At 34.4% G+C, this 15,695-nt stretch overlaps 1 protein-coding gene across 2 annotated transcripts in view; it reads right to left on the bottom strand.

Annotated features, from left to right (window-relative positions):
• Positions 1 to 15,695, bottom strand: part of LOC115441363 (LIM/homeobox protein Lhx1) — a 71,475-nt gene that overhangs the window by 25,146 nt on the left and 30,634 nt on the right. For both annotated transcript variants that reach the window (XM_030166129.2, XM_030166130.2), the window contains exons 4-5: positions 960 to 1,117; positions 310 to 528 (exon numbers count right to left, since the gene is read on the bottom strand). In XM_030166129.2, the coding sequence (XP_030021989.1) occupies positions 310 to 528; positions 960 to 1,117 (377 nt within the window). The remainder of the gene's footprint in view (positions 1 to 309; positions 529 to 959; positions 1,118 to 15,695) is intronic.

Below are 15,695 nucleotides of genomic sequence, written 5' to 3'. Positions count from 1 at the left end.
TTTAATCCCGTACTAGATACCTACTTTATACTTTCTATTATTTGTGGAATTATATTTATCTGTATCGAATGATAATTCCTATTGTAACTGATTTCGTTTATACGATTTATACTTATAATGATTTGTAGATTAATTAGACATCGAAACGTATTGTTTAGTATTTTGTTTATCTGCTTTTCTACCCTAAAAACATCTAATATTATTATTATACTTCTATAGTATTTTTTCTTGATCGTTACTAATGTAACATTATGGTGGGTTTAGAACATTCAGGCTGTTAATGATTAAACTTATAAAAAAATGTCATACCTGTATAACTCTCATAGGCAATCCCGTCTCCTTGGCTAGTTGCTCTCGTATATGCCGCGTCGGCTTCGGCGTCTGTGAGAATGCTGACTTCAATATCTCCAACTGCTTCGCCTTGATGGTGGTCCGAGGGCCTCTCCGCTTGGAGCCGCCATTGCCGTCGTCCGGAGACTTGTTCTCGGCCTGCGAGTCCCGCGTCTCGGGGTCCCCATCCAGCGAGCCCTGAGTCGGGAAGAGAAACAACTGAATGCGACAATGTGGTCCCGGCACTTCGCTAACTAGTTCGGATGGTCGATGATTTTAAATGAATAATATTGGCATTTGATTATTATCCACGTAGAATTTTCAAACGGTATATTGACTTTTGAAGACATGCAAAAGTATTTATTTCATCAGAATAAGCACTAAAGTCGTTTCATTTTCCTCAGCAAACGAGAATGGTCATTTGGAATAGAAAAAAAAATACTCTTTTTATATTTCTATTTTTACGTAGGTAGCTAAACAAGAATCGTTCAAGAAATTCTTCATAATTGTTTTATTAAATAAATTTCAATTCTAGATAAATCGATGCAAAATATCTACTTAATTCTATTAAAATTCAAAATTTTGTTCCAGAAGATAGTCTCTCTATCTTTAACATATTATGTACCAACCTGGTCCTCTGAGTCTTCGTGCGGCTTCGTGTCTCCATTGTGTGATAGTTCTGAATGCAGCGCTGGGTGCGGCGCATGCGCAGGACTACTCGAGTTATTCGCAGCTCTTGACTCGTCCTCTTCTTCTTCGTCTGAACCGGAGCCTAGCAGTGAATCCGCTGTGAAATGAGATGGTAATTTAGTTGTGTGAAAGATTAAAAATAAAAGATCTACAGAGTTACTACGAATCTCATCTCATTTCAATGTCCTAACCCCAAAATCCTCTTTGAGGCAATATAAGGAAAAAGACGCAATAAACAGTTATAAAGTTTTCAAATCATTATTGCGCATAGTTAATTTATAAAGACCGCTTTTTTATGCTTGTTTTCATTGAATAGATTCAAAACCTTGGACTTATATTTTATGTCGTGTTACTGAAGCCTAAAACTTTCCGAATACTGTGACTCTTTCAAACTTATCCGATTAATGCGGTAGAAAATCAAGCTTCAAATTATAAAGGTAGACTAGATTTTTTACTTAAAAATCTAGAATGATCTCAATTCAGGTTTTGATCTATAAGCACCAGACCGGATGGCGTGAGCATGGTTCATCCAATTTAATATCGTGAGATAATTGTAACTAACTTGAGACCGGGTGTATAATTTTAAAGGCAATAATGATTATAAAATTTACGGATCGGTCAGCCAGTATTTAGGAAATATAATTTAAAAACGTAATTAAGGCTTATTTTGATACTAGGTATTACAGAATTGAGTTACTAATAGTTATTGGTACCTACCACCCTGGCGTTTAAATGTGTGCCTAAATCTTGTACTCTCATATAATCTGTGCCTAAATCATACTTATATAATTTGAACTGTCCTCTTAGGGCGAAGGAAAAAAAAATATAATTTGAAATTCGAAGTAAAAGTGCCAAATAAAAAAATATATATATGACATTTGACAAAATTCAAAATAAACAATTGTTTTAAATCAATTTTTGTCGCGACATGCATTAAAAAACCAATAACCCTTTGGAATAAGAACGAAATTAACTTATCAAAAAGCAATCGAGCTCCCCTCCATCCGTCGATTTAACTAAATAAAAATGTAATTTCGGAACGCGCCCCAAAAGAAACGGGAAGAGAGAGAATTAGCCGCAAAAACAATTACTTATGCCTACGAGGGTACGTGGCCCTTATACTTACTACAATCATATTTCTCGAATATAAAATTGAAGATAAGTTAGGTGTGTACATGTTTCTGATAGAAATCTCACTAATGTTGTAAATGCGAACGATTGTGAGATTGTTTGGATGTTTGTATGTATGTTAGAAGTAAACACGGAAACTGGTAAACAGATTTGAATAAAACTTGGCATATAGGTAGACTATATGTTGAATTAACTCATAATAAATGCTACTTTTGATCGCGGTAAATTAGTTCTATGGCAAACAATAGATTTTTTTAAATAGATGGCGCAAGCGTCGTGTTGCATTTTAGCAAATTTTGTGTCGGGAACGACTATTTACGCAGTCGAAGCCGCAAGCAACACCTAGTTGTTAATATATACTGTAAGACTCTTGTACACAAAGAATATTCCAGCCAATTAATTTATAATTTTATTAATTGCAATAATCATTTCTTTAATCTTCAGAGTATTTTTGCGTGCTTTCAGAAGAAAAGTTTTATTTCTAGTTATAATATTTGATAAAGAAACCTATCGCGTCAATATTTTAAATGACCATTTTCCTCAAAAGTAAAATTGAACCGTGATGGATGAAATCATAGTGTAAAATTTGTATAAACATTTCGTTCACAAAATATTCATTGAATTTCTTCCAAAGATCTTTAGTGTAGAATTATCGAGAGCCGGTAGTAAGGGTTCAAAATGTTTACATTGCACAAACAGGGGTGGGACGAGACAATATTTGCAACGGGAGATAAGTGACTGGGGCTTGAACACTATAAATGTGTAGGTACACCGCTTGAACGTTTAATCATTTATGATGTGACCAAGGTCATTGAAAACATAGAGTTTTGAACATAAAAATCTAGCGAAACTAGACTAGTTAAATTTGTCGACAATCACACATTTTTTTTTTCAATCACAGTCACACAAAATTTGAGAGACAATTAAAGACTATTGAACAGTCGCGCATGTTTGTTTAAAAAATAAAAAAAATGCAAAAGTGTTCAAACCATACAGCCTAAAATTCAGCATAATTTATATCACTACAACATTAATAAATTTTCATTAATTTAAAAAAATAATTTAAAAGTTTCCTCTTTATTTTTCAATCCAATCGTTGGAAGACAACGTCGCCGGTTGTACAGCCCGCGGCTATATTAGGGTGTTCCATCTGTCGTGGGACGAGATGAGCTTGTCTCTAAAGATATATGTATCTTTGGTTATAACCGAAATAACTAAATAACCTGTCAAAGGGGAATATAAAAAAGTTTTACAACCGTTGGATATGAATTTAAATATTTAGATAATATTAATTTATAGGTATGGCACTTTTGTGCTGTAGGTATGACAAATGAAGGACACGTTACTCAGGGTTTTAGAAGACGTTTTTGGATACTGTGTTTAAAATGACACTGCTATTGATTTTTACGAATAAAATGTTTTGGAAGATACAAAAAATTGTTAAGATTTTTGTGTTCATCCAGCTAAAAATATCGAAAAACGCGAAGTTAATTTTTCACATCTTGACGTAAACCTTCATACACATCTACTAACATAATTAAGTTTAATAAAGCCAATGGAGTCATGTTGGCCCTCGTATTAATGTTGGAAAGTTTTTCCGACAGCGATGACTTGCGTTTCTCTATGCAAGTCATTTTGTTGTGGTTACAAGGGGAAAGATTGTATACTCCGAGGAGTTTTATTTTCGTCTACATTTAGAGGGAACTTGTAAGTTAATTTCCAGAGCCAGCTTTTGTTTTGTTACTTTCTCACTACAATAAGTAGTACAGGCAAGTACAAGCAAATGTTCTCGTATAACGGAGCTACACTTTATTTATGAACCTTACATACATAGAGTATAGCGAGGCTACATTTTATTCATGAATCTTACATAGAAAACGAGGCTTGGTAAAAAAACAGATTGATACCTATGATTGGAGTGCATGTCTAGATTAGTCTGGCAAACATTACTTCTTCCACAGAGTCTAGATATCCACAAAGAGATATCCTAGCAAAAAAATGAAGATCAACTAAAAACGGCGCTATAACTAATTTACTAAAGAATGAAGATCAAAAACTAAACTTAGCAAGAAACAAAACGCACAATTCGACCCAGGGTAATAATGCCAATTACAATTTAACAAGCTTTTAAAGAAAATTCCCCTGCACCCCGGCTATTTTTATTCTAAAACCATTCCCCATGCAGCGGCCCCGGAGGCAGAACTAATATTATTGTAAAACATGTATCTTGAACGATATTCGCGATCAAGTTGTGGCAAACACTTGCAGTGAAACGGGCGGACGTCGATGGCACTCCACGCCCTCCGCACTCTACCGCACGATACTTGTATGAAAATATTTGAATTATTAAATATCGATGACAAAATATTGATGTGTGTGACGGGTGAATTGGTCTCATGGGATCGGTAGTATACTGATTTATAATTGCTGCGAGTTTTAAGTTTAAATTATCTAGATACGTATTTGCGCTAATCCTAATAGATTAGTAATACTTTAATAGATCATGATTCTACCATAGTATTCTAAATGTGTTAATTATAAAAATATAAATTACAAATAACAGCTTAGATGGAAATAAAATTTATTTAACATTTAGATGTAACATAATGGCTGTTACAAAAATGTTGACCTTATATCCGTGTGAGTGTTTATAACATACATTTTGTAACATGCAACCGCTAATTAATGTGGAAACGGTCCATTGTGAATCATTTTTTGTGTTTTAAATTGATATTTCATAACATCAAGATAAATGCGGATAAGGCTAAAAATTTTGCTTCTGAAGTTGTAGCATGTGATGAATGTTTAAAATAAGAACACCATAAAATTAAAAAGGTATATGTACGTATGCAATGTTCTTGTTTAATTTTATAAAAAAATATATAATATTGCATACATACTAAAAACTTTTTAATAAAAAATAGCTGGCCAGTGGCAACAGTGAAATGCCAAAATTATAAATTTAAATTATTTTTAATTTTCAAATTGGGATCGTTCCCCACGGGCAGGACCCCGCTCACCTATGAACCGACAAGCACACGCCCCAGTTCTGAAATCAATTTTAAAACCGCCCTCCAAATAAACGACTTCCTTTGTCCCGTGCGGTTCGTTCCTAATCGAATTTTGGCGGGAAAACGGTCTATTATTGTCGTTGAATTTCAAACGCGGAACGCTTTTACTTTGATCTATGGGAAATTCAAAAAATATTAAGGTTTCTTATTTAAAAGGGCTACATATTGATTGATTGAAGGGCGGTTTGTTTTAATTATTAATAAAACTATTTAGGTTTTGTAGCAATTCTAAAATACAGAAAATTATATTTATAAATTATTTGCTATGAAATATAAAAATATTTCCTACACCTGTACAGGTTATAAGTCGTTAAATTTTGTTTACTTTGTCTATAGTATTTTTCATGATGCATTGTTTGTACTGAAACAATTTATAACAAAAATAAATTCAGAATGACGGATTTTAGAATGTTCCTTTACGGACATCGCAATACGAAATACCCACAAATATAATCATTATCGACTGATAGAGTTGACCACTTGGAAAGTCTTGATTATCTATGTTTCAAAGCATGTAAATTGAGCGAATGGGTCTTCTGATAGTCGGCATCAGAAACATCGTAGGTGTTTTGCTGAATTTTATGAAAAGGTTCCTATGCATTTTGAGGTAAGTGTTAAAACTTTGGAATTCTTACAATCTTGATTGACGATAAACTTGAAGAACACAAAAACAAGTCAGTTTCTTCATAGGTTTGGTGTAAGACAGTAGTAGAGTGGTCAACCTAGGGTGTTATACTATAACAAACCTATAGGTTTATTTCACAAGTTATGATCCCTGAACAGTTACCCGCTATTAATAGAAAGCTTCCACAACCCTACGCAGCACGTCAAAATACGGCCAATGTTTATTAAATACTAGCTGTTGCCCGCGATTTCGTTCGCGTGAATTACACGAATAATTTTACCAAAGGAATGATAGAAGCTTAAGGGACAAACATTCATTTTTATTTATAACGTACATATTTTGGAAAACTGCTCTACGCAGTGGGTTGTATTTCTTGCTTTATATATTTATATACCTACAATATGTATAGGTTTAAACTTCTTACCTACATTTTCTTTTATTCTGATCACTTTTTTAGAACTATCTCAAAAATGAACCAATCGGAAAAAAGTTTTGACATGCTTACAAATGAGTTATTTTGATTGATTCATTCTCGGAATCTGATTGAAGATAGAGATTGGGATCAATATTGAAAACGGCTGTTAACGGTACTCTTGACAGAGTGGTCGTGGTTGACATGGTGGTAATACATAGAAATTTGTTGGCGTTGTCAGTCTTGTTGATGTTCGCAAGTCTGCTAAAGATTCCCCTTTTTAATGATTTCTTATTTACACCAATGTTAGATATTAAAATTAAACTATTTTTCGGATAACAATACTGTTTATCACCATTTTTGTCAGTTAGTAGAGCTGCGTGTACGTTTACACTGTCATGAAACACTATGTTGTCATTTAATGAAGTCCAGCAAAAGAGAAATCTACCTCTAATTATTTTTCTTGTAAGGTACGGAGTGCAATCCAGGTTTTTAACACTTTTTTTGGTTAGTACTTAGTAGAGCTGCGTTTACACTGTTATAAAGGACTGTGGTCGTTGTAATCAAGTCCAGCAAAAGAGAAATCTGTTTATAATTCTTTTTCCTTCTAAAGTTTAACCACGTATAAAAATACTAAACTAATTACATAACGTAATATTAATCTAACATCTCAAACGTAACATTACGCAGCGAAGCATCCCGTATGTTTTGTGCATAATAACTACACAAAGATAAAACGAATGCTAATGTAAGAATTAGCGCGCTACTAAAAATTCGAAACAAAACTATCTTACATCTTAATCTACAGACAAATGGTATACAACCGCGTGCGGTAATGAACAATTAAGGCCTATTAACAATTCAATCAACGCTATTCGCCGACGTCAAAAAACTAGCGACAAAAAAACCGTTATCACGCTATCGAAATAACGTATTAACGGTGTATAAAGTAGCGTATTTTATAGAAAAGTTTGTTATTGCGTGTTTATGGCCGATAATACGGTGCACGTTAAATGAGAGTGCGATAAGGATCTATGAAGGGATGACTAGGAATTATATTTGTACGTAACTATAGTAATCATAAAGATGTATTAAGCTAATAATTTCTAAATATTTAGAAAAAAATACAGTTATTTACAATAAAATTTGTTTCTGAATCTAACTCCATCTTCAACTAATAAACATTTCAACAAAACGACGCAAAACCATATATCAAACGACCAAAAAGTTCCCTCTTGAACATCCGTCGCATTTCCCTGCATGGCAACCCTGATGCTACGGCGCGTCCGCACAAGTCGCACGCACACGTGCACAACCCGCACGTGATTGGCGTGCGCGGCGGCGGCGACCACGCCCACATTTATCGACGTGCGCGCGAAGCGTGCGTGCGAAACTCTACGCTATGTATGGGCGAGGTTTTTCATGTTCGCGCTGTCGTACCGGAGTACGGGTTGACAAAACCGACGTACTACGTAGACATAAGTATTCAATAACTTCAAACTGATTTAAGAATTTATTATAATCACCTACGGCTATAATCCGTATAAGAATGACATGTCAGATTGCTATGTAACAATATTGAATACATACAAAATTATAAATTGAATGCTTTGAGAAGTTAATATGTAGTTAGTAGTAAACATAAATGTCAACATTTTACAGCAACTGATTTTTCAGATTACATGTCATTTCAGTATCATGACACGGAAATATAATGTTAGTAACCTAAGTAGGTTATATACAATAACTGTAAAAGAAAATGTCGAAGGAAACAAATAAAAAAAACTTCTATGTAAGCTGGCAACACGACTCTACCAATACAATCGCGCGTATATAGCCGATGCCAAAAGCTTATACAAGTATATAGGTAAGTCGAGCTCATGTTGAAAGCCGACAAAGCGAGCGTGACTCCCAGGTAGCGGTGGGAGGGTAGTCACAAATACAATTAAACAGCTTACGACAGCATGAGTCGCGTTTACGCCGGCCTCATTCGCGGCGCCTCCGTGCCCCTCACTAATGAGATTTTTTGTTACCTCTAGGGTAACAAAGAATTTTTTGTTACATAGGTTAAAAGTCGAGAGAAAGTTTTATATATCGGCTTTTTGTCTCTATTTTCCTGAAAAACGTATTGAAATATTCAAACAGTAAAAGCTGGAAGCAGGCTTTTTATCTCTACTCTCCTGAAAATAAAACACATATTCAAACAGTACATCAAACGCAAACATAAAGCTTCCTAATGCCATTGAATAATCGAGAGGCAATAAATAAAGGTTACAACGAAAAAGGCGATATGTCAGACCTCCGTAGTTCTAACAATGAGTTTGAACAAATTAGTCGCCCATCCATCCGATAGCTGTGAATAATCGGTGTTAAATTATTTTTTTATGTGGCGCAGTGAATTCCCTGACCCCGTAACGAGCTTGATTTGTGTATGACGAATAAATATTACAATTCTGACACAGTTTGTTTACGGTGCGTTTTGTTAACGATCTCCCGTCGGGCTGGCCGTTGCTTTGATATGAATTTTCTTGTGTTTTCCGACGGATTTTATGTGATCATATGTCACTGGCTCTTTGTTATAAAGTCTAATGTTTATTTTATTTTATGTAGAAAAAAGGCAATTTAAATTTATCTTGGTAAAAATTAGAAGAAACAATAAATTATGGCTTCCTTTACTTATCTTTCATAATTATTGGAATTTTCTACTGAAAAGTCATAAAATTATGTAATATCTATAATTTATTTTGTGCAAAATAATATAGTATCAAACCTTATAATAGTAAGCCAGCGATATATAAATCATGTTGGCATATGGGGACAGTTCATAAAATTCTATTCTAGATTCTCTGCATAGATCGGTAGCATATACGAGTAACATTAGTTTCTAGATACGTACACTATTTAAAAAGACAATCAACATTTTTCCTGAACTTATACAATACTTCTGATTCCACCAAAAAATTATCGATAAAATTACATTTCATCTAAAACAAAACCAATAATTTTGTACTTTAGAACAATATATCAGAACAAGTCCATTATGGGCACATTTCTTCCTGAACTCATATACATACACGTACTCTGTAGACAATAACGAGTGTCCATTACCATGAGTCGATCCATCACGGATGGTATGACGCACTGACGCGTGTTCTACACTCTAATGGCTTACAGTTTATTAGGCTAGCTCCTTATACGAGATAATGGAAATATTTTTATACAAATGTAATATATTTACGTAAAGTAGTCTGTTGCATAAGTATTGAGCTTCTTGAAGGTTGATTTTGGGGTACAATAAGGGAAATTTGTAGACCAACTTTTTACTCATTTTTTACCGGTGATAGTAATCTATCAGTGCGTCTGGGTAGGTACTACCGCAATGTCTATTTTGGCCGCCAAGCAGCAGTGTGTAGTCAAGGTGCTGGATGGTGTATCTACTGGTTATGGGCGGTCGTATCGCTTACCACCAGGCGAACAGCAAGCACGTCTTGTCATTCAAAGCAATAAAAAAACCCAACTCAGAGTTAATTTTTGAGTATGTTTTTCAAGTATTTTAGTATTTGAACAAAAAATTTATATCATCTTATTCGCACTACACTTAATTTCTCTTACAAGTAAGCACATTTTAATGTGTCCAAAAAATAAACAAATACTCTCCGACGCCCCGAAACCTTTACTTGTTTAGTAAACTAAACAAATAAATTTAAATGATTAGTACAAACCCTTCTTAAAACCTACGTTTGATTCGTGCAAGTCACACTATATTGCAAGTATAGGATCGTGGGTGCAACGTGAGCCCAGATCGTGACCCCGCGAGATTGCGCCGTCGCGGCGTGCGTGTGTAGTGGCATTATTTATTTATGTATGCGCTTGCGACTCTACTTCGAAGTCTTAAGCTTAGCAAGGCGGTTTAATAGCAAATCTTGGCAAAGGAACGAAAGTTTGATTTGTTCTGTATTCTAAGGTTTTATGTTCCTGTAAGTATTATGTGTATTGTATGAACAAGTCTCATAAAGGTATCGAAAATTTCAACTTTGAAGGAAATTTAATTTTAGGAAAGGAGTCTCTAATGATCTGATGATCTGTCGACGACACACAGTATACTTAGACACAAAAGTCTTTCTAAGATTGCATAGGTGTTCTAGCCTTATAAACTCTGCTCACACCTCTATTGTCTATGTATAATGATCGGTACGTATTGATGGTTGCACCGCAATCAATCAACTCTCCACTTGTTAATTGCACCTGTTATTGTATCATGTCTATAATTTGTTATGCAGTCTTGTAATAGCGTACGTGACTTCATATTGTTAAGTAAATATTATGAAGGCACATTGTTTTTTCCCTAAATATTTTATTTACTAGTATTGTTAAATTTTATATATTTACAAAGGGTCATTTTGATATTGTGTTAAATGATACCGCAAACTCGTCTTCACCTTTGCTTACATTGTGGCCAAAATCATCCACGAATAAAGAATATTTTACCCAAAATCCCGGTTTCACTACTATAATTTTTGTAACAAATCATAATGGAAGACAAAACAGATAAATACCAACCAATAGGATAATAAACTATTTAGAAATACTTTTCCACGATTAAACCTACCTTTACTTGAACGTAGTGATTTTCTTCTTCTAAATCTTCTAAGAAGCTTAAAATAATTAAGATATTAATGGATAAACGCACGTTTAATCGTGTAATTGTTTCTTTAAAATCACAATGTTTGAAAACATGTCATACATTTTTGAAAATAAAAGTTAAAAGAAATTTCGCAAATTCAGACAAAATACTAAAACTACAATTGAGAGACTCTAAATAAACATGGAAACTGCTTGTAGTCTGTGTACCAAGAATACATAATAGCTAACTTAGTAAAAAATAGTAGGTAAAGGATGCCGAGCGGAGCAAAACCATTTGGAATTAAATATCGACAGATCACATAATAATAACGCTACTAAATACGCCTAACATGTTTTTAATCGATAATACATAGTTGCAAGAAATACAGCTTAGAATTCGCTAATGACATACCGATACATAGCCGTATAGGTAATCTAAGCGCAAACGAGGCGAAGGTTTACTGTACGCATAGGTGATTATCCCAACTTTAATAAATAATTGAGAATCCAGCGGTCATTTTTGTCCGAATGGGTCGATATGATCGATTTGGTTATAGTTCATTGTTCTCAAAACACGAATAGACTGAAATAAAAATAAAAAAATGTAAAACACAAAACTAATATTAAAGAACAACAGTATTTAAATGAAACCCGAGAACTAATGAACATTAACCCGCCTTCTTATGTACACCATATAATCCTACTGAACAGTAGACGAACAGCGCACAAAGCCATTCAGAATGCGGTATAATTAAAAGGGCTGAGCCAAACACGATCAATCTCAGCTTCATCTCCCCACATAAAGTCAAAATAATAGATGGCCACTCTAATGTCACTTTTTTCCCCACCGACGGTGTACAACGAAGAAATTGACAGGTCATCAGAGACGGCGCAGGCGCACGGTGACGATGCTCTTTCATCTAGCCAACGACAAAAGAAATTAAACGCGCCGGAACCCGAGCAAACATAATCCTTAATCAGTAGCTAATAGAGGCGATAGCTGTATGAAATGCATACGCATGTGAGACCTTTGTCCTCAAAAAGCGCCTCCGTTCGATTCTTTTTTTCGAAAGATAATCTTCAGCGGCCGAGGCGTGAAGGCCGACTGCCACACAACATGGCGTCGACAGGTTTCTTCCCGCTTTTTTACCTCTTTGTTCCTTCCCATTATTGTCTATGGATGATTCCCGCCGTTCGATTTTTGAATCGTTATTTTGTTTTTATTTTGCATTATTAATAACACTGCGGCATTTGTGTTGTTGTTTATTTACATGCAGCCAAAGAGTTTCTATGAGACTCCTATCGAGGTCTATGTATAGGTAAGAAAGGTTCATTTTGTATTCTTAGAAAAGTGATTTAAATATAAATGGATTTCATCACAGGATAGCGAACGAATTGGCCGTTAAGGCAGGCAAAACTCGACGTTTCGCAGAAAACGATGATTTATTGCCCGTAAAATTATGAAAACAATAAACTTGAGGAGGTCCAAGTCGGTAGCCTGAGAGTTTGACGAAACTCGAACGACCTCTTTTGACGTTAGTTGTTGTTTATAGCCCCCGAGCTCCGCTGTTGGAGAACTTATCTTTATACTACATATACAGTGAATGTTTTTAGTAGTACATTTTTTATGTATTTACAAGTAAAATGATATTTGTTTAAGAGTAAAGTACTTAATAATCGACATATAAATTATAAAATCCGAAAAATAGCTTAATTTTAATGTCTAACATTCGCGTAAACATAAGAAATCATTATATAAATTGTCAATATTCAGATTCCATGCAAGCCGTAAAATCTTGGTAACTGATAACCATAGAACCGCCAAATACATTTTAAAATTTTAAAAGTAAAACGAAATATTCACTATGACACGCTCTACATATTTATGGTTGATTGAAGTCGGTTGACATAACAAATGCAAATCGCGGTCCGGGCCATTACACCCCGCTCCTGTTGACTTATATTACCGAATGTGGATTGCTCGTAACCGATGCTTATGGTAATAGACTGACTTGCGGCGAATAGAGGTTATATTAAACTAGATTTACAAGCACATTCAATTGACCTTTTTGTAGAAAAAAAAATTAGACCACCTATATTCATAAATATCATTATTACCTTACTTATGTAAACTTTTAAACAATAAGATCAATTTTATTGACATGTTCAGTAATTAAATATAAATATTAAGACTACTATTTTAATTGTAGTATTAATAAATTATTTCCAGACATCAGTAGGTACTAAATTAGTGCCGCAAAAGTTATTACCAAATTGGTAATAAGTCGTTGTCTTATTTGAAATGTCCATGTGACAAGATGTCACAGCGTTCTTATAAATACAAATTAACATATTTACAGAAGTTATGATGATATAAACTTTAAAAACGTGCAAATCACGCTATGAAGAAAGCATGAAGTATTTTACATTGCTGTTTTGCTATTTCACGCTAGATTGAGTAACCATCGCACAAATGCAACATTTTTGCATGTCAATCTTCCCAATGTAAGTTATACATCATCCTAGACTCTGCTATTTCTAGATTCTAAATCACACATAACAGTTTTCCAGTAAAAACTCTGCCGAAGTCAATCTAGTTAACTCAGACACTCTTTACCATAACAGTGCATTTTTATCCCAATCCACACATAATTAAGTTGATTTTACATCATTTACCTTACCACATACGATTTTTACAAACTACGCGAACCAATTAACCCTTCACACGCTACTTGCTACTGAATCTAAACTTTGCGTATGCGCAATAAGGTAGAGATTTACCTGCGATGCACCAAGGAAGCTGAATGAAATGAACCGTCCCGGCTTCGATTCCCGATGCGGGCGATTAAAGTGTTAAGGTTTGAGAACGCCACGCTCGGTTTGACGGCACATGTTGAATGAATGGATTGCTATAGTGAACAACCGATGGATTGAGTGTTGTATGTCATTCGTTCTCGTTTCGTTAATGGCTGTTATGATTCTCGGAATGTTGGGATTTAAATTTTATTGACGGTGGCAAGGGTCGTTGACTTATTAGTCATAGATGCTCACTGCGCTTATAGCATTGTGGGTGGAAGGCGATTGACGTCTTGATGTTATTTCGCAATGTTGGAAATAACAATACCGACATTAAAAATACGATAAATGACTTATGTATCCTGTGATGGATTGTTTGGTTGCATTTTCGTAGGTGAACTATCAAACGTACTACGTTAAACATCAGTCAATCATATTTTCTGCCCAATAATTGAATCTGTCCGATGGTATAATGAAAGCCCAAGTACTTGTTTTTGTATTAACGACTAGGTCTTTAAACTTTCTATAAATAATTAAATAGTACGTTAAATAAATTTTGATTTGAAAACACATCAATTTCAAAGTTGGATCGATTTTAATGTGAAAACACATTGTTTTCAAATAAAACGTAAACAAGAAATATCTACTTTACTTTGCACATCGGGTGTTTTGCCAGAAACCACCTTTGTGATCAAAAACAGTAAAACACATAAAACAAAGTTTTCTCACGAAACATACGACACTCAAAACATCCCAAGTTATTACAAGTAATAATGACTGTGTGATCAATAAATAACTTGCGCATAGGGCCTTTAACGCTGTGGACATAGGGGGTCCAATTAAAGGGTGCTCTCCCGTAGGGCCGCGCCTTTGGCCCAACCGACCTGGCCTGGACCGGACCCGAGGCAGTATTAATCAGTTCCACGATTAATGAACATTTTTTTTTTTTATTTTAAAAACGGATATTGGATAGAAAATTTATATTGTGACTTAATGAAATATCTTTAATGTTTAATTTTGCATATATATAATAAGTATATATCATGAGTGTTCGTGGATGGCTGAATGAAATACTTGTCTTAGTACTTTGTTTTTCAAATATAAACTCTATACTAGAGACAAGTAAACATCGCATGAAAATTTTCGTTTATTTTTTATGACAACTGAAACTTGGCTCGTGTAACTTGTAAACGAGCAAACTGAAAGTTTCAAGAGTTGTGTACACGAACGGAATACTTGGAAAAACAATCCGGATATACGATATTCGACTTTATATACTCTAACAGTAAGTGATGTTAGCATATTTTGTAATTTAATAGCTTACACTACTTGGTGCATTCGTATTGACGGTTTAAAGACTATTTGTCTTAAGCGACATTTTCTTGCGACATTAAGTTTCATACATATTTAAAATCAGCACTTTTTTCTGTATTTTTAACGTAATTAAAATTTTTCTAAAAAAATGTATTAAGTAAAATAGCCTTTTAACTGTAATATAAAGGAATATTTTAATATAAAGGAAGCTATTTCCAACGATACACTCGATAACAATACTTCCTACCAAATCATAGTACGTAAATTTGCGTGGCCATTTCAATACTTTATACTCCTGAAATCATTAACTCTATATTTATTTCGCGAAGTTCACAATTCATTCGCTTTTGTAAGACTTCTGGCTGACAGAGAGGCGAGGGGACGGGCGCGGTCAGGGGAGACAGGGGAGAGTCGCAGCGACTTGTCAAGGGGGTAGATAAGAAATAATATTTCCCCAACCACCCCTCGAGGACGCTGAAATGTCTTTTACGTACATGGCTATATAGTCATTGGATAATTTACTTTGGAGCTATATTTATTTTTTTATTGCGGTTAGGACGCAGATGAGTCATAGAACAAAACGCGGATTACGTATGTATGTTAAAGGAAGCCGAATATTTATAATGTAATATATATAATAGCTAAATAATACGAGAAATGAGTCCTTTGTTCGACATAAGTACCTATAGAAAATAGTTTGACG

This window comes from Manduca sexta, chromosome 9 (genome assembly GCF_014839805.1).
Source record: "Manduca sexta isolate Smith_Timp_Sample1 chromosome 9, JHU_Msex_v1.0, whole genome shotgun sequence".
In the NCBI taxonomy this organism is placed as follows: domain Eukaryota; kingdom Metazoa; phylum Arthropoda; class Insecta; order Lepidoptera; family Sphingidae; genus Manduca; species Manduca sexta.
Note: the sequence above shows the minus strand (reverse complement) of the source record. Positions and strands in the feature narration are given on the sequence as shown.